Source organism: Nannospalax galili, unplaced genomic scaffold (genome assembly GCF_000622305.1).
Source record: "Nannospalax galili isolate Female #2095 unplaced genomic scaffold, S.galili_v1.0 scaffold359, whole genome shotgun sequence".
Lineage (NCBI taxonomy): Eukaryota > Metazoa > Chordata > Mammalia > Rodentia > Spalacidae > Nannospalax > Nannospalax galili.
In genome coordinates this window covers 2,429,247-2,448,507 of record NW_008347042.1, presented here as the reverse complement: position 1 = coordinate 2,448,507, position 19,261 = coordinate 2,429,247, and the positions used below count along the sequence as shown (strand labels likewise).

The 19,261-nt window shown below is 40.8% G+C and overlaps 1 protein-coding gene across 2 annotated transcripts in view; it reads left to right on the top strand.

Moving 5' to 3' along the window:
- The window catches only part of Rnf150 (ring finger protein 150), a 263,628-nt gene that overhangs the window by 208,003 nt on the left and 36,364 nt on the right, over positions 1-19,261 (top strand). For both annotated transcript variants that reach the window (XM_017800715.2, XM_029568494.1), the window contains exon 6: positions 2,006-2,216. In XM_017800715.2, the coding sequence (XP_017656204.1) occupies positions 2,006-2,216 (211 nt within the window). The remainder of the gene's footprint in view (positions 1-2,005; positions 2,217-19,261) is intronic.

Here is a 19,261-nt window from a genome sequence, read left to right as displayed (position 1 = left end):
AAGTTGAGACCAAAGCCAACATACAAAGCAAACAAAAACTCACAGCTGTTCTCAGTATTCCATAAGACAATATCCTTTCTCTATCACCTCTTAAAACTCATTTTAAAAACTGGCATGCAGTCCTATAATACCAGCACTCATGAGACTTGCCACAAGTTGAAGGTTAGTCTGGGCTACAGAATGAATTCCAGGCCATTCAGGATCTGCAAAGTAAGATCCTGTGTCAAAAAAATAAAACAAAAGGGCCTATAGAGATGACTCAGAAGCTAAGTGTACATACTGCTCTTACAGAGATTCAAGTTTGGTTCCCATCATCCATATCTGGCAGCTCACAACTGTCTGAAACACCAGTTTTAAGGGGATCTGACACTTCTGACTTCTGCAAGCACCTGCACTCATGTTCACATATACATGCAAACACATCCTAATTAAAACTAACAAAACAAATGTTTAAATAATCAAACAAGGGCTGAATAAATAACTCAGCTAGTAATGTGCTTGTCATGCAAGCATGAGGACCTCAGCTCCATCCTCAGAACCTCTATAAAAGTGAGAAATAGTGGCATGCTGTTTTCTCAGCTCTGGGGAGGCAAACACAGAAGGATCTCTGGGGCTCACTGGCTAGCCAGCCTAGCCTAATTGCTCCAGACCAATGAGATACTATAACACCAGAGGTTGACCTCTGACTTCTACCCACTTGTGTGTGCATGCGTGTATACACACACACACAGACACACAGACACACACACAGACACACACACACATACACACAAATCATTTTCATGAGTCCAGGTAAAGACACAGAAACTGAAAGTAATGTTTAAAGTTGTTTGTGGAAAAGAGAATATATTTACTTTGCTTCAAACAGCAAAACTAGGACCAATGAATGAGAATGACAAAGGGCAACATTTTGCTTAACAGCAGAGCATTCAACAAACACCATCTGCCTTGCAGGAAAGAGCACTAGCCTCCCTCCCGCACTTCTTGTCCTTCAAAGGGAGTGGTCAGTAATATCGGGAAAGAAAAATCCTATAAGAAACGGGTGCTTGAACCAGAAGGTCACTCCCTAGTTTTATTTCTCTAATTTAATTTACAGGCTTTTTTCTACAGCCAGATATGGACACACACACACACACACACACACACACATACACCTGTAATTTCAGTCAGCACTTAAGAAGCAGAGGCAGGAGGATCACTGTGAGTTTGAGGCCGACCTATTCTACATAGCAAGTTCCAGGCCAGTCAGGGCTACATAGATTGGTGGGGGTGGGGGTCAAAAAGAAAAGAGAGAAGGAGAAAAGGAAAAAGAGATAGGGAGAGAGAAGAAAGGAGGAGGAGGGGAGCGAGGAAAAGAAGAAAAAAGGAAAGGATTTACCTAATGCATACTGAATCCTGTGTTAAACACATAGGAATATTTTTATATAGTTGGTTGGGTTTTGACTTATGATTTTTGAAAAGTATCCTTGTTATGTGTGTGGGGGGTGTCTGTGTGTCTGTGTGTCTGTGTGTGTCTGTGTGTCTGTGTATCTGTGTTTGTGTGTATGCACATATCTTCACTGTATAATTCACAATGAGTAGGATTCTGTCTCCTGCCCACTTTCATATCACGTTTGTAAACAAAGCATGAGACGTGATAATTACCAGGCTGCCAGTTCCATTCTATGTGGGGAATAAACACTATATGTAAAAGAAAATTCTAGTTCTATCATTATGAATAAATATCATGTATTCCTTCTAACTAGCAATTTAAATATAGAGATCTTACTACCCCTGAAATTAAACTTTATACCTATATCTAAAAGGAACCTTTGGAAAAGCAATTTTGGAAGATCTTTTTATGTTAATGGAACTCCGTATAAATAGTTTTTAAATAAAGTGGCTTAAAAACAAGACAGTAAAACAATGGGCTTAAATTTGCATTCAGACAAAATATTTTGGCGGCAGACATTTCATCTCTAAAATAAGGGTGTGCTCTAAGATAGATCCTTTTTTGTTCCCTCAGCCCAATGCCGACTGCATGGACGACTTGCCCATTGATTTCGAGGGTTCTCTTGGAGGCCCACCAACCAACCAGATCACAGGCGCCAGTGACACAACAGTAAATGAAAGCTCAGTCACTTTGGACCCTGCTGTGCGGACAGTGGGGGCCTTACAGGTGGTCCAGGACCCAGACCCTGCACCTCAGGAGGGAGAAGTCATCTTTACAACTAACAGTAAGTTCTTTACTTCCAAGAGTCATAGTCAGCAGGGTTATTTCCTCATAGGATTTGGAGAAAAAAATAAATATATCATTATGTGATAGTTGTTATTGTCAACTTGACAGAATCTAGAATTACATAGGAGACAAGCCTGTCACATACCTGTGAGGGATTAAGTAGATTAGGTTAACCTCTGGGCATGCCTGTAAAGAATTTTCTAGATTAGTGAACTGAGGTGGGAAGGCTCTTTAACTGTGGGTGATATCATTTCATGAGTTGTGGTTCTGTTCTTAAAAAAAGGAGAAAGAGAACTGAAGACTAGCGTTCACTGCTGTTTCTTGGCTGTGGCAGGCCTGTGAAGAGTTGTCTCAAGCTTCTCCATCATGATGGACTGTACTCTCACACTGGAAGCCAAAATGAACCATTCCTCTCTTAAGTTTCTTTAGTCAGGTATTTTGTCAAAGCAATGAGACAAGTAGCTAATACACACTGTCAGTCTCTACAATCATCCCAGCCAGGCTGCAAGCCCAATCATTCTCCATAGGTGGCGGGGAAGACTGTAGAGCTAACTCCTGCCTGCTCCACATTCCCCAGGGTTCCTGAGGCAGGAGAAGTGTAGGTCTGGCCCCTGAGGGCAGAGGACCAGTCAGAGAAACAAGTGTAAGAGATACTCACAAAGGCTGGATAGGATATAGCCTCCACTCACATTGTATGTGCATGTACAAGGGAGGGTGCCTGAGCCTCCTGAGTGTACCTATGTCTACACAAGCTGCTCTGATCTGTGTGCGACAAACCACTTTCCCATTGTTGGAGAATTTAGTTGTAAATGGTACATCTTTACTTGTTATTTTATTTCATTAAAAGACAGGGTCCTACTATATTGCCAAAGCTAGATGGAACCCCTTTAGATGGGCATTTTAAAGTATCATCCGGTTATTTCACCTCTCTTCTCCTACAAAGATGGTCACCAAACCCTGTGCTGTTTGATGGTAGTTAACATAAAAATATTTAAATATCTGTATGAACATTGAAATTGATCTAAAAATCTAAAGTGCCTACTATTTAATCAAATATAGTAGAGATAAAAGCCTTAAGAGTTCTAAGAAAATCGGCATGCAAATTAACTGTCACATTTAAAGTTAAAAGAGTGGGTGGATAATGCAATTTTTAAATAAAGTGTATTTCTTTCTCTTAATAGAAATAACATATTCACTGTGGAAAACTTGGAAATGTAGAAAGGCAAATTGAAGCATCTTGGGTATTTCCTTTGACGTCAACCTCTATTTTGCATATTTGTGATTTTTATAGAATCTATAAAATTAAGCTACAACATTAGAATTGGTATTTTTCTGATAAACTGTAATCTTAATTGTTGAAAGGTTGAAAGATAAAGAAGAAAAAAAGAGAACTCAGTCAAGGTACCACAATCCAGAAAGTTATTTTTAATATTATGGTCTATTTTCTTTTTCTTTTTTTTCAGGTGAAGCAATCTTTATTTTCCTTTTTAATTAAATTTTTATTGAATTTTTGTGATTTTCATACAGTATAGTTTTATGGTTCATATTTATTTGTTTATTTGTGTGTGTGAATGTAATATATGTGTCACAGAGTGCAGGTAGAGGTCAGAGGACAATTCATTGGCATCTGTTCTCTCCTTCTACTATGTGGGTTCCAGGGATCAAACTCAGGTTGTCAGGTTTGGCAGCAAGCACCCTTACCCACTGAGCCATCTCACCAGCCCATTATGCTCTATTTTCCAATAGAGTTAGGACACTCTTGTAGATCTTGACTACTGAGTATTATAACCTTAGTGTTTTCACAGAACTTCAACAGAAAGTAATGTCAGGAGGAATTTGGTGATATTCACCATGCCAGGTTTATTGATTTTTGTTAAAGGAGAGTTTTAATTTCAAAAACTAGACTACAAGCAGTTTAAGGATCTCAGAACTAAACTTTGAGCACTGGACATTTGAAATCCCTTAAAGATTGATTTTGATCCCTTTGTTTCCAATGTCTAGACTGAGGTGCTGTTGAGTGTTGACATCATTCAAGCCTTGTCTGTGATGTGAAAATGTCTATAGCCATACTACAAAAGTGCAAAGGGGTGAAACCCATTTGAATAATACATTTCATCTAACCCATTATATCCAAAGTATTTTACATGCTATCTTCCTTGTACCTGACCTTCAGGGTATGAGATAGAGACTATTCTTCAGGGTATTTAGTTTGGGGTAGCCACATGGAAGTTCTAGGCAATCCTCTGTGACAAGTGTCTATCATATTGAAGAACATAGATCTAGAATCTCAGTAATATAAAAGAACTTTGAAGAGTATTTTTGTTTTTAACTAGAATAAAATTTTTACCGTAAGAAAATGATAGGCCAGAGAAGCAAATGTCCAACCCAAACAATATGTTCTCTTTACAGTGTGTAAGTGAGGTCTTGTGATTTTTCTATTATTGGGGTCTTCCATCACCATCAGACATATAACCACTAATGAACTTAGTGAAGAACATTGGAAATCCAACAGTTCAAAAATATTTAAGGCATGAACATTTTTAAGCCTGTAAGAACAAAATAAAAATTGGATCATTATCTTTGCAATGGAGTGGTTGATTATCCAGAGACAATGTATCATCTGTTGGGTTCTTTATCTTGAAAAGCAACTGCATACTTCATAGATCTCATTTAAACCCAGATGACAAAAACAAAGGCATTTTAATTTAATGTGACAAAGTACCATCCAAAATGAAATAGAAATAGATATACTGTGGGTTAAAATACATCCAAAATGAAATAGAAAATTATAGCCTGTGTCCTTGTGATTCAAAACCCTCAAAGTATTTTTGTATAAAATAGAATCAGAGTGTTTAGGTCATAGCAGGCAATTGTTAGATGTCTATTGAATGCCCTGAGGTAAAAGTGTTCAATCTAGACTTGAAGCGGGGACTTTCTGTTCACAACAGAAGGGGGGAAATGCTGTGTAATTTCAAAGGAAAGTGTTGGTAAAGATAAAAGGAAGAGGTGGAATGAACTGAATGACCATGCCTGCAGTTGGAAGACTGACAGGCCATAGGAATATGCTTCGGAGATTCTCATCTCAGCACAGAAACTGAACATTTCCCACAAAATATTTTCCTAGACTATTTATTTCTAATTCCTTTTCTTTGAGACCTAACAGAATTTGACAAACAAAATGGTAGTAGATTTCTTAAGAAAGACAATTTCTCTGTACAGATTTTTCTAATGTCCTATTACCCCCTTAAACAAGTCAGTAAGTGAAAAAACACAAATCTACCATTAAATGCATGAAGATTCAAGTTCTCAACAATAGCACTATAGTCAGCTCTCTAATGTCTGAAACTTGAGGCTGGAAACATAGCTCAGCGTACAGGCCTTGCCTAGCATGCAGGTGGCACTGAGTCCAATCCCCAGCACAATATGAACAAAAACAACAATGATAACAATATTGTTATAAGTCACAAGTAAATAGCCAAATGGAGCTTAGTCCTTTTTATTAAGTTACCCTTTCAGAATTCACGTCTGCACAACCCCAGGGAATTACAGAAAGGGAAGAAATGATAGCAGTGACAAATCCATAACACCAGTCAGGCAGGCAGCACCCTCTGAAGCCTGTTTCATGCATTAGCTCCCAACAGTCCTGTGAGGTAAATACTATTTGTATCCTCCTTTCACTGTTGCAAATACAGAAGCCCTTAGCAATTAAAGGAATTGACCCAGATCATATGCTTGGTGACAAATGGAGCTGGAACTCAAAACAAGCTGCTGGCTCCAGACTTATGTATGCTCAGAAAATTAACAGGGGACAGGGAGTATGGCACAGTGGCTCACTCACTTCTCATTTACTGTATGTTTTCATTTCTTGCTTTTTCAAATCTCTTAAAAGATCCAAACTTTGCTTAACTCCGACTTTTACTCTCATTCCTGCCTCTGTTCCTCTCTTGGCACACAGAGCTGGTGTGCAATACTGGACCAAGCACAAGTCAGTTCTGTCAGCACTCGCAGTGGGAAGGTGTGAGCAGATTGTCCTTGAAAATGAGAAAGTCTGTCATTAAGGGATTTTCTTCAGCTTCAGGTTCAGGGGGGAGGAAAGAAAAGCATTGACAAAGTCAAGAAGTACCTTGCTGGACACAATTCCAATGTTGGAAGAGGAGCATTCTTCATTCTCTGTTTGCAGTGGTCCTGACCTTCCATCTTTTGCAATCTTACATGGCGGTCCACATCACACTCTGTCCTTGACCTCAGTGCAGAGGCCACATGAACAGAAGTTCTGGTGCCCCTCACTACTCTCTATCTGTAAGCCTAATCATGCCAAACACTTTGCTTCTGACTCCCCAGCACTGGCCACCGATAGTTGAGTTTGCTTCCACAGGGGAAAAAGTTTCTTAGGAACAAAGGAAAACACAGCTAAACAATCAACCATCACCCCTCTCCCCCTCCCCCACGTGTTTGGAGACTCCAGAGCAAAGCTGAAGAATGGGAGGAAGACACTATTGTACCTTCCCAAATCCCTTCAGCACAATTCAGCATCTTCTCAGGATGTTTGAGAACCTTCCCTTTATTTTTCAAAAGGGTTGTTGACTCTACCATCCATTTCTTTCTTTCCCTCTTGAATCATGGCAAAATCCTGTGGTGCTGTCCTAAGGTGAAAAGGATAGAGACGGGTAGGATCAAGAGATCTCAGATTTTTCCAAGACTTTCTGAGGAACACTCAGCGTATGGGTGGCCAGGAGCTCTGGTCTTCAGTTTTTATAGAAGCAAGCAATGTACGTGAGTACAGGCAGAGGCTAATGAAACGGGCAGCTGAAACAAAAGGTATAACAGATCTCCTCTGGGAGAGGGCCTTTGCTAACAATCCTATCAAACTTGATCCTTGGAGACAGGGCAGTGTGCCTAATGTGTTGAACATGCATGGCTTGTGACAACTTCACCAAGCATTTTTTAGATTTATTATTATTATTATTATTATTATTATTATTATTATTGGGTGTGCGTGTGTGTGTGTGTGTGTGCACATAGTGCAGTTGCCAAAAGAGACCAGAGGTATCAGATCCCCTTGGAGCTAGAGTTACAGTGTGTGGGTGCTGGAAACTGAACTTTGGTCCTCTGTGAGAACAGCAACCACTCTTAACTGCTGAGCCATTTTTCCAGCCCCTTTACCATGCATTTTATTTTTTGCTGTACTGGTGAATAAAATGCATTGCATGAGTGTGCTGCCTCACCCCTGAAAACATATTACAACAGACCAGGGTTGTCTATTTCCTCTTAGGTAATGGACAACTAAGAGATTCTTTAAGTTCAAAACTCAGATTTTTTAAAAAATTATTTTTCTGGGGCTGGAGAGATGACTCAGCAGCTAAGAGCACTGACTGCTCTTGCAGAGGACCCAGGTTCAGTTTCCAGCACCTACACAGTGGCTAACAACTATCTATAACTCCAGTTCCAGGGAATCTGATGCCCTCTTCTGGCCTCTGCAGGCCTTGGATGCATGGGTACATTTATACATGAAGGCAAAACATTCATATATGTAAAAAGTAAAAAATTAATTTTAAAAATTTTGCATTGCTTTTCTGCTGAGCCTTTTCCCTTCAAATTCCCATACCTCCCGAAAGAAGACTCTGTTGCTTACTCTTGAGGGCCTCTGCAACCCTGTAGACCCCACAGTCTGCTTGTACCCACTTTTTCCTACGGTTCCTTCACTCTTCCAGGAGCTCCTTTGAGATCAGGCCACATTGAGTCAAGTCTGCTTCACACTCCCACATGACCAGGATTGTGGGGCCTTCACACTCACATATCACCTCTTCCATTCACCAGTAGCTGGGCCCAATCTCTGATCCCACACAGTGTATTGCTTCCCCTCTACAGAAAGTGGTCAGAAAAGAGACTTGAGTTTATATGCCATATGCTATTGTAGACTTTCTGAAGTTTCAGTCCATTGTGGCTTAGTTACACCTCCAGGGAACATATATCAAGGTCTTTCTGGGGTCTTCCTTGAAGCAACCTCTCCAAGCCTGGTGTTGTGAGGTTTCTCTTCCTCAGCCTTTTAACTGAAACAATAGAATTTGGCATGATGATGCTCTGCTCACTGATAATTCCTTTACCAGTTTCCCACTTTCCCCAGTCCCCTCTCTCCCTCTTTTATAAACTCTAAGAGGATGATGAGCTCAGAAACAGAACAGTTATATAGTCTGTCCCACAGGGAAGTGGGGGTGTTGGAGAAACAGGAGAGTGTACAGGCAAGAGAATCAGTCTTCTGCTTCTCTGCTTCGTGTGTGTGTGTGTGTGTGTGTGTGTGTGTTGTGTTGTGGTGTGTGTGTATGTGTGTTTAGGCATGCACGTGCCACAGTGTATATACGGAAGCCAGAGAATAACCTCAGGTGTTCGTCTCCTCTTCCTTATTTGAGGCAGGGTCTCTGTTGATCACTGCCATGTACCACAAGCTAGATGATCTTCCAGTTTCAAGAGACTCTCTGTCTCTGCCTCCTACCTCCTTATAGGAGCCTAAGGAATAAGATGTGATGCATGTCACTATGTCTAGCTTTTATGTGGGTTCTGGGGATTCAAACTCAGGTCCTCCTGCAAGCACTTTACCCACTGAACCATCTTCCAAGCTTCTTTCTCTTGCTTCTTTGCTACCCAAATCTCTTCAGGAGAAACTGAGGCAGGAAGAGTTTCATGGGAACACAAAAGAATTGGTTTCTGTGTGTCTTAGTGGCTTTTGTCTGAGAATTGCATTCTCGGTTGGTGTCACTACAAAATTGTTGTCTCTTTTAAAAGAACTTTGAGGTTAGTTAAGCCCTTTGGTGGAGAGAGAGAAAGAGAGAGAGAGAGAGGGAGAGAGAGAGAGAGATCATCACTCCTAAAATGCGTTCACAAGACAAAAATCATTGTTAAAGTACAGCTGAAATCACAGTGTTTAAAGAAGTCATGCCACACCATCTCTAGCAGCTGTCACAGTAACCACCCTATACCCTCCAGGGACACATACTTCAACCTAATTATGGAAAATCTCCTCTCAAAGAGTTCCTTCAGAGGCATGTGTTTAGACTCTGAAATGATTCACTTTCTCTAATTCAGGGAACTCCACAGACGCCTCTCTGGGAATTCTTCACCACTGAAAACACATTTTCTTCTAATCAGACCAGATTAGAAGTGGCATCCTCTCCCAATTTTGAAGCTCTGTGACTTTTTTAATGATCAAATGATGAAGCATTCATAACATCAGCATTTGTAAATGCCTCTAAGCCTGCTCTGACCCCAACCTAAACATAAACATGAAAGAGTACACAGTCAGACCTTTCCCACTGAACTGGATCTTGAACCTCTGTGAGTCCATTCAGTCAAGTGGAAGAGGGAACACTGGCATGAGCTTCACACCTCTATTCAGATATGCAGCAATACTTCGTTGCTTTTGCAAAGCAGTCATTTCCAGGTTTTGTGTGAGTACAAAGTACATGGGTGTGTTCGAAACAAACCCACTGAGATGAAGCATGCCAAGGTTTCCAAGGAAGTTGCCGGTATGAGTCCTACAACTGCTTTTCTGCCTGCAGTTAAAGCCAGAAATGTCAGAGTAGCTGCCCTTGGTTTCCCTCGGTGCCAGTAAGATGCACATTAGCCCTGGAAAGATGATTGCTTTGATTTGTGAGCATGTTCCCCTGAGGCCCACACAAGAGCCAGCCAGCCCACTTCAGATCTGGGCTAATCCCACCATGATCCCTCTTCAGGTAAGCCACAGTGGACTACTTTGGTACAAAATGAAGCATTTGCAGATCAGGACACTGTTCCAAACAAGCCTCCAGGTCTATCCACGTGTCAGGTCCCTGGAGCAGCATAAGCATAGCCCCCCCCCTGTTCCCAAGCCCTCCAGCTCTCCAGCTCTCCAGCTCTCCAGCTCAGTGGCAGCTCAGCAGAGACCGAGTGCTACAGGGAGTAAGGATTCTTGCAACAAGCACATACCCTAATCATCACATGCATCCAGATGGCAGCTGTCCAATCCACCATCCACGGGGGTTTCCGTGACAACATACGTCCTAGATTAAAAACACTTGCCAATCTCAGAAAGCCCACTTGGGGCCAGAGTCTCAGGGTTTTCCTGTCTTGTGTGTCTGGTATCTCTGACAGGGAAAATTGAGGATCTGCAGATTCACAAACAGCCTGGGAGAAAATTAATCAGTTTCAACTGCAGATATATTGCCACTTGGAGCACTGCGCCTGGATATGACAACACCATCCAGCCGGAAGAAACTTGTCTGCCTGAAGTGCCTCAGCCAGCAGATTAAATCCATTTGTTGCTGGGATTTTTGTCTCAGATGTTTTGAGTTACTCATGGACAGCACCATCTTCGAGTTGATTAATTCCTCCCAATGCTGTCTCACTTTTGATATGTGTCCTGGCTCAGCAGCTGTTACCAGAGTGAGCTGGGGACCAGGCTGAGAAGCAGGCATGCACTTTCACAAAACACTACAGAGCAAGGACCTCAGCAGGCCAGCTATAGATGCTGGCTGGAAACACACAGGCGGGTTAGCACCTCCTCTGTGCTCCAACAACATCAGGTATAAACAAGATAACACTTCTGTTTGCATTTTCTGTTGTAAAATAAATCACGGGAAGTTCCATCAGATTGAAAACAAGGAACAGCCAAGAATGCCTTTTGAGTGACATAAGAATTGACCCCGGCAGTTCAGAGACTGGGGGTTCAGTAAGTCACAGTATTTCAGGAAAGAAGGAAAGTAGAGCAATGACAGCATCCCTGGAGTCACTTGAAGTAGGATACCATGGAAACACTCTTAGCCATGGGCAGGAAATTAGTCTTATACCTGGTGTAGCCTCTGGTTATTGCTGTGACTTTGGACAAGTCACTCACCCTCTTTTCTTTTAGGCAATTACACTATCAGGTGATTTCTAAGCTTTCCGAGGCCCTTGAGTCTGTGACTCAGGCTAGCATCCCTATCTCAGGAGGGCTATGAGTCTCACTAGGATTTCTCCAGATCTTGCACTCTCACTTCCAAGCCCTTCTTACCACCTTTTGCTTTCTAGCACCTCTGAGCCCACCCAGTAAGCAGCTGTACCCTCAGCTCTCTCCCCAGCCCACATTTTCAAGACTACAAATGATCCCAGTGGGATCCAGCATCTATCTGTCTGTCTTCACATAAAATGAACAGTGGCAAAAACTGTATGTGGAGTCAGCTGAACTAGGGGCCCTTGGTACGAGATACTAGTTGTAGCCTGGGCTCTTTGGAGGCGCACTAGTGCCTCCTGCTTATAGAATACTCTTAAGCAGTTCTCACGCAACCTTTAGTGTAAAACTTTAGAACAAAATATTACACAGAGCGTGTGTATTGCATTATCATTTTGACACTAGCCAATGAATAAGCAGCACTTAGGTAAAGAGCGATGGCTTTCTTCAATGGCACAGATTGTAAAGACTGTGTTTTATGTACTTGAATACAGTGTGGTACTTGGTTCCAATATCTGTATCTATGATTTTGGCATATTTATTGCAGCTTGTATTTATAAAATTTTTATTTTATGTGTATGAGTGTATTACCTGGATGTATGTAAGTGCACCAGAGTCATAAAATGCCCATGGAGTTCAGAAGAGGGCATCAGATCCCCTGGAACTGGAGTTAAGGATGGTTATTAGCCACCATGCGGGTGGGGGAAAATGGATCTGGGTCCTCTGCAGGAGCATCCAGCACTCTTAACCACTGAGCCATCTCTCCATCCCTGTGATTTATATTTTTACAGTAATGTCACATATGTTGTCTCATTTTCTCAGAGAGCTAGGAAAAATAAAAAACCTATGTTAGCAGGTGGGACAAGTAGGTCATAAGCCAGCAGTGCTGCACACAGAGCCTCAGAGAGCCGTGAGAGAGAGGTACCACCATGAAGACTGGCTGTGGAATGATGCTCCGAAAGAGAAGGCTGATGGAAAGGCAGAGGAGACTGGGGCCCCAGGGAGCCCTCCTAATCATCAGCCACCTCATGGTTGCCTTAGGCCACATGGAGTCTTTCCTAGGTAGCACACCTGTGCATGCACACTTAACCTTAGTTCCTCACCTGGAAAAATGAACAGATCACAATGATAGCTGGATTATTGCGAGAAACAGAGAGACAAAGACACAGAGATACAGAGAGAGACAGAGGAAACAAATAATGGAAATATTCTCTAAGGAATACAAGATAATTTAGAACACCCTCCAGTGGCCTATCAGTGATATCCCTTCAGAGTGATGAGACAATGTTGCATTCATGAAAAAATAAGCAGGTGACAGGAATGGGAACTTTCAGAGGAGAACGAGATCTTAGAAACTAAAAAATACAGCATCAGTGAAACGCCTCACACAATGATGAAAAATATTTTTAAACCTCTCATATAGTGATTAAAAGATAATCAACGAAGAGATAAAGTAAAAGACAAAAATATTATTTGTCCCATTAAACTCCGTTCTTGCTATAAAATGAAAAATTGAAAAAGTGTTGTTAAAAATTCATTTGGGTGGCCAGGGCCACATCTCCGTCAGTAAAACGGTTGTCATGCAAATATGATGACCTGAGTTCAGATCCCCAGCACCCACATAGAAGCAGAGAGTGGCACAGGGTGGAGACAAGCAGATCCCTGGAGTTCACGGCCAGCCAGTCTAGCCAATCCATGAGCTCCAGATTTAATGACAGAGCCTATCTCGAAACATTAAGGTAAAGGGCTGGAGAGAAGGCTCAGTCCACAGTGCCCACCGCCCACATATGAGGACCTGAGTTCAGATCCCCAGAGCCCACACAAAAGGTACTGGGGGGTTGTTGGGAGTGAGGGGACAGAAACAGGCAGATCCCTGAAGCTCACTGGTTTTCCAGTCTAGCCAAATTGATGAGCTTCAGAGTCAGTGAGAGACTCTGTCTCAAAATATAAAGGAAGACAGCGGTAGAAGAAAGATGCCAGCTGTTGACCTTTGGCATCCACATGCATACAAATATACATGCACTCGGACCCCCACACCTACACACACAAATGTAGACAAGGAAGACACTGGGCTCTGGCCTTCATGTACACATACACACGTACATATACACTTGCACTTGTGTATACACACACACACACACACACACACAACGAAAAGAAATTCAATTGAAAATCAGGACAAACAGTAAAAGTCAGGTGACATTTCGTTATCTAACGAATCCACTGGTTCAACACACATTTTATAGAAACACCTTGTACAAGAGGATACGTTTTTACCGCAGTGAAAATTATTCTCTTGTATGACATGCTTGGCTTCAGAAAATACATATAATTTTTACAAATCCAGGTTCCCTGAACTCTTTCTACTCTGTCACCCTCCCTAGTGAAACCATCACCTATCCCTGTTCTTCTGCCTTTTCAGTGGCTCTGTGTGGACCATTTCCCTCTGCCACTTTATAATCTACCTTTTGTCACTTCTACCCTCAGTTTTTATCATGGCTGTCACTTCTGTCTCCCTGTGTCTGGTCCACTGACCCCCATGCCCTCCTAATCTTACCCTCCTATGTAATTATCCCTAGAAATCTGGATTGTCATTGTTTCATTAAAAGCATTATCATCTCTGAGTTAGAATCACAGCCTGACTAATCTAAACAAATCATTAAGTGGGTCCTTGACACACCTCTCTCTGATTCACACACACACACACACACACACACACACACCTCAACTGTTGACACACACCTGGCACTTTACATGGGAGCATTGCTAAGCTACTCACTATACTCAATGCACCACTCCCTAAGAGTCTCCCTCCACGTCTGGTTTGCTGTTGTTCTGGGAGATATCTTTTTGAGTACTCTGAATATAATACAGTATTTCTTCTAAAAATGTCTCTGTTATAGTTTCTTGAGAAATTGTCATCCCACTAAATGTATAGATTCCTAAAGAATTTGAACTTGATATTTTGCTTTTATAGCATACAGTTAGACACACTTATTATATGGATGGATGGGTGGATGGATGGATGGATGGGTGGATGGATGGATGGATGGATACAACAGCAGTAATAGAAGGTGCAGGATATTGTATTATAATACATATTTGCATTTTGTTTTCTAATGAAAATATTGACTATATCCTCTGAGGATATTTAAGCTGAAGCAAACATCCCTGTAGCCAGCCCTCTACAATGACCCAATTTCCATGTGCCAGAGGTATACAGTACTAAACTGGTCCCCAGTCACAGGCAAGAAAGTAGACTAATGTCTCATCAAAAGGGACTTATGATTTATTATTTATCATTGTTGACATAGTATTGCACAGCAGAAATGGGATTAAAAGCAGTGAAGAGAGATGAAGGAGCAGAAACAGCAGCAATGGGAATTGCTCCAGAGAAAGACTCTAAGGCCTAACTACACATAAATTTCTGCAAGTACCCCGGTAATGTCATAAAACCACATGCCCAGAAACCACTGCAGATTTCCATGAAGTTTTTAGTTTTGTTTTGAAATGTCAACGTGCCCCTTATTGCTTCATATTAATCCAGAGTAAATAAAGATGACAATACCATTTAACATTGTAGTAACTTCATGACTTTGGGGTCAAACAGATCTGGGCTCAAATCTTGGCCTTGTCACTTACTAGTTGTAGTGAACTCTCCAAAAATCTGTGGACCTCAGTGTCCTGTTTTAAATCATCAAAATGAAAGCTACCTCAAAAGGTCAAGGTCAAGATTAAATGAATTGATGTTTACTAAGTTCCTGGATCAGTGTCTGGCACTCAGTTACTCATAAATGTCATTTCTGTCCACCTCCATCCTACCTCTGTACCTCTGCATCTAAATATACATAGGATAGACACATGTCACATAACAATTGAAATTTCTTCTTCTTGTTGTGTTTGTATGTATGTGGAGGGCATGGAGGATGTCAGGGGTCCTGCTGTATTCATTTTAAAAATATTTTATTTTTATTTTATATTATGAGTATATTGCCTGCATATGTATAAGTTGCACCCATGTCATGCAATACCCAAGGAGGTCAGAAGAGAGCATTGGATTCCCCTGGAACTGGACTTACAGATGGTTGTTAGCCACCATGAGGGTGCTGGGAATTGAACCCGGCTCCTCTGCAAGAGCAGTCAGTGCTCTTAACCATTCAGCCATCTTTCCAGCCCCTGTATTCTTTTATTATTTTTATTTTATTTGTATGAGTGTATTAACTACATGTATGTAAGTGTGCCTGTGCCATGCAGTGCCCATGGAGATCAGAAGAGGGCTATGGATCCCCTGGAACTGGAGTTACTGATGCTTGTTAGCCACCATGTGGGTGCTGGGAACTGACCCAGGTGCTCTGCAACTACAGCCAGTGTTCTTAACCACTGCACCATCTATCCAGTCCCCTGCTGTATTCTTTAGTCTGGTTCTCCCACTAAACATGGAGCTAGGGTGGCAGCCAGCGAGTCCAATGATCCTCCTGTCTCCTCTTCCCCAGTACTGGCATTACAGGCTTGTGTGGAGCCACCACCCAACTTTTGAGTGGATTTTGGAGATGCAAACTCAGGTCTTTATACTTGCACGGCAAGCACTGTTATTAATGGAGCCATCTTCCCAGCCCCTGAAATTTCTTGATATAAAAATATTCACATACCCATAAGCATGCTATATCTAAGATAGGTCCTAAAACATTTTCTTGTAGGGATAAGAACTGATATTACCCTGTTCTTCATTTACCAAAATTACATTAGTTCCTGAGTCAGAGCTTCGTGCTTGGCTTGCTGTTATTTATCTTTTCACTAATTGATCGTTGGGGGACTACTGAGATATTAACTACAGTCTTTATGAGCATGATCTCATTTAAAATACTGCCTTCCCTGTAGCATCATTTACAGTGAAACCACTTAGGTTATCAGCATCATCACTACTCAGCCCACCAATCAATCAGCCACCCATTAGAGTCAATTCGTAAAGTCATAATGAATGCCCTCTCCGATTGAGGCTCTGTACTGGTTGTGTGAGGGTTGAGTAGCCCTCACCTGAAAGGCTTGGGATCAAAAGGGAATGTGGTAAATTTCTGCCTTTTTATTTATTTTTTTTTTTAGATTTCTGGAATTCTCTTTGCCTATGCATAAGTTATCTTTAGGAAAGGACCAATGTCTAGCCATGAAATCCATTTATGTTGTCATAGAATCCATTCCCATATCATCTAAATATAATGCTTTTAGTATGCCTGCATGTGGCTTATCACAGGAGGTCAGATGTGGAAGTTTCTACTTCTACCATTATATGGGTAATCAGAGTTTCACACTTTGGAGCATTTTGGGTTTCACATATTTGAATTCATAATGCTGAATCTGCATTGAATAGGCAATACCTCTACCAATAATTTTGGGTAGTTTTCTGGGTATCCTGATCTATAGACAACTTATTTACAGATAAACTAGTCAATTTAGGTCCATTAAGTCTTGATGTTCTTTTCTGTATTTATAAGCTTAATTTCAGAAGACAACTTGAGCAAAAGCCTAGCAAGTACCCACTGATATATTATCCAAATTTGGATCAAACAAGTCTCCCACACATGCACACATGCACAGAAAAATCCAGTAGGAGACCTTTTAAAATACAGGATTAGCTAACTCACTGACTTCTGTGGTGGTCCTCACTGCAATTTCTGCCCCAATTTGGGGTGAGAAAATTACAAGAAAAACTGCTAGAGAAAAGAAAATATATTGTGGTTTAAGAATTTAACCAAACTCTTCTCTCCACATCCATGCAGGGCCCAACTGTGGTTGTTATCACATGGGACACCCACTTCCTAGTCTAGACATGTCTGGGAATGTTAAGGTGGGTGGATATATTCTTCCTCACTCCAAGACTCCTCTTAGAACACACTCCAGATCCAAACTGAAAGTCAAGCCCAGTCCCAATGGGCACACATGCTAGTGTAACACAATCATGCACAAATGTAGAATTGCATGTACACACACACATGCACACACACACACACACACACACACACACACACAAGCCAACAACCACCCCTAGGATTTTTGCTTGGCACTTAGAATTTCTGGGAATTCCCCAAATTGTTCTCAGCCAATCAGCCTCAGTCATGGTGCCACACATGGCTTTGTGCCCTGAAGATGTATTTGCTCCTCAAAATGCTCCTTGATAAAGTTCACCTGGGAGCCAACACTTAAATAGGGCAGAGTTTTATGTGCAAATCTAGGGGCAGTTTCAAAGCCAAACTTCCCTCACATGCAATGACAGCCAATAACTCACAGAAGATGAAAGTTTTGAATTTGATTATTAGATCTCATTTTTTAAAATTAGTAAAATCATGTAGTAAACCAATCTGTGTATCCATTAGCCAGAAACACACAGCTAAAATTCTCTCTGGTAACTAATGTTCACAGCAGGGAGGAACATTTAGTAGATTTATAGACTGAAGTTCCATCAAAATTTGTTTTAATCAAACAAATCATTCATTTCTATAAAGAAAGATTTATATATTAGTCCAAGCTGTAGGCACAGAAGAAGTCTTGGCTGCTCTTAAGCACCTGCTGTGTGATAAGAAAAGCAGAATGAATTTCTTAACGAAAATAATAGCACAATAATGCTGCATTGTTATTTGAATAAGAAGTTAATTAGAACATTGGATTTAGAAATCAAGCAGTACAGAAACACAGTGTATTAAAGAAAGTACCTTCCTTCTTATAAGATTAACATAAAATTTATACAGTAAGATCAATAAACACACAGAACACATGTGTATACATATGTGGAAATGTGTGTAGATACCTACTGCTATACAAAAATATGTATGTATATATACATTTATATATACATACCATGTAACATGCATATATGGCTAAATCAGTATTTATACAGACATATGATCCTACTTATAACATAAATATAGGCATATATACATAAAACAACCTTACATGCCTGTACATATACATACAGGTTACCCAAGACCATCAACTTTGTGTCATGCTAGTTAGCCTTTTCTCAGGGAGAAAAATTTAAATTTCTGGTCATGACTCTCATGGCAACTTTAGCTCCAACTTAGTTTATCAAAGAGAGAACAACTCCAAAGCCAAATCTGCATATCATCTTGTTTCATCAGTGGCCCTAAATTCCCTCTAACATCTGCAGGAATAAAATGTTCAGATGAGATTGGGCGCATTCAGGATGGTATGAACTCACAGCAAAGGTGACAGCGTGCACAAGTCTCATGTAAGCTCAAATCAGACAAAATCCCAACAGAGACATGAGGAGGTAGGTAAGAAGCCCCAGCCTTATCTGAGGAACTATTTAAAACCAATGGCTGCTGGAGTGGGACACAGTCTCTTTTAAGGGTGTGACTTTTGGTGGGTTAACCAGGCTCCAATGGGTAGACCCACACTGAAGGACATTTGGGACTACAAATTAGACTCTACAGGCATATATATATATATGTATATGGGCATAATATATATATGTGGACACAATATATATACAATGGACATTAAATTAACAAGGGATAGTAACATTAAATTGGGCTGGAGATCGTAACATGGGGTGTGGATAGGGGAGGGGATCTAAATATGATCAAAATATATTGTATGAAAAATCATAAAAAAATCAATTTAGAAAATAAACTATCCCCTTACAAGGAAAGCCATTCCTAATTTTAGGTATAGTATATTTCTAGCACATAAGCTCAAGTGTGTGGTCCTGTCCACACTGAGAATATTTCTTTTCTGATGAGGCATCAGGAAATACGGTGAAATGGTAATGATATTAAGATGTGATGTGGAGGTAACTTTGCTCAATAAAAGTATCCACCCCAATGTGTAGCTCTGAAAACGAGTTCTCAGTTATAGGTTTCTCAAGTCCCAGTCCTGATACCTGCTGCCTGTGTAACACCTCAACCTTTCTATCCTGTTTCCTCATCTAAAAAAAAAAAAAGTGACTAAATGTAATGCAAATTCCTTAAAAGCATTCAAAACAATAAGCATTCAAAAACAAAGTCTGCTTTTGCTATTGTATAAAAAAGTTCAAGAAGGAAAAAGGGAATCACATTATTGAGTAAATACTT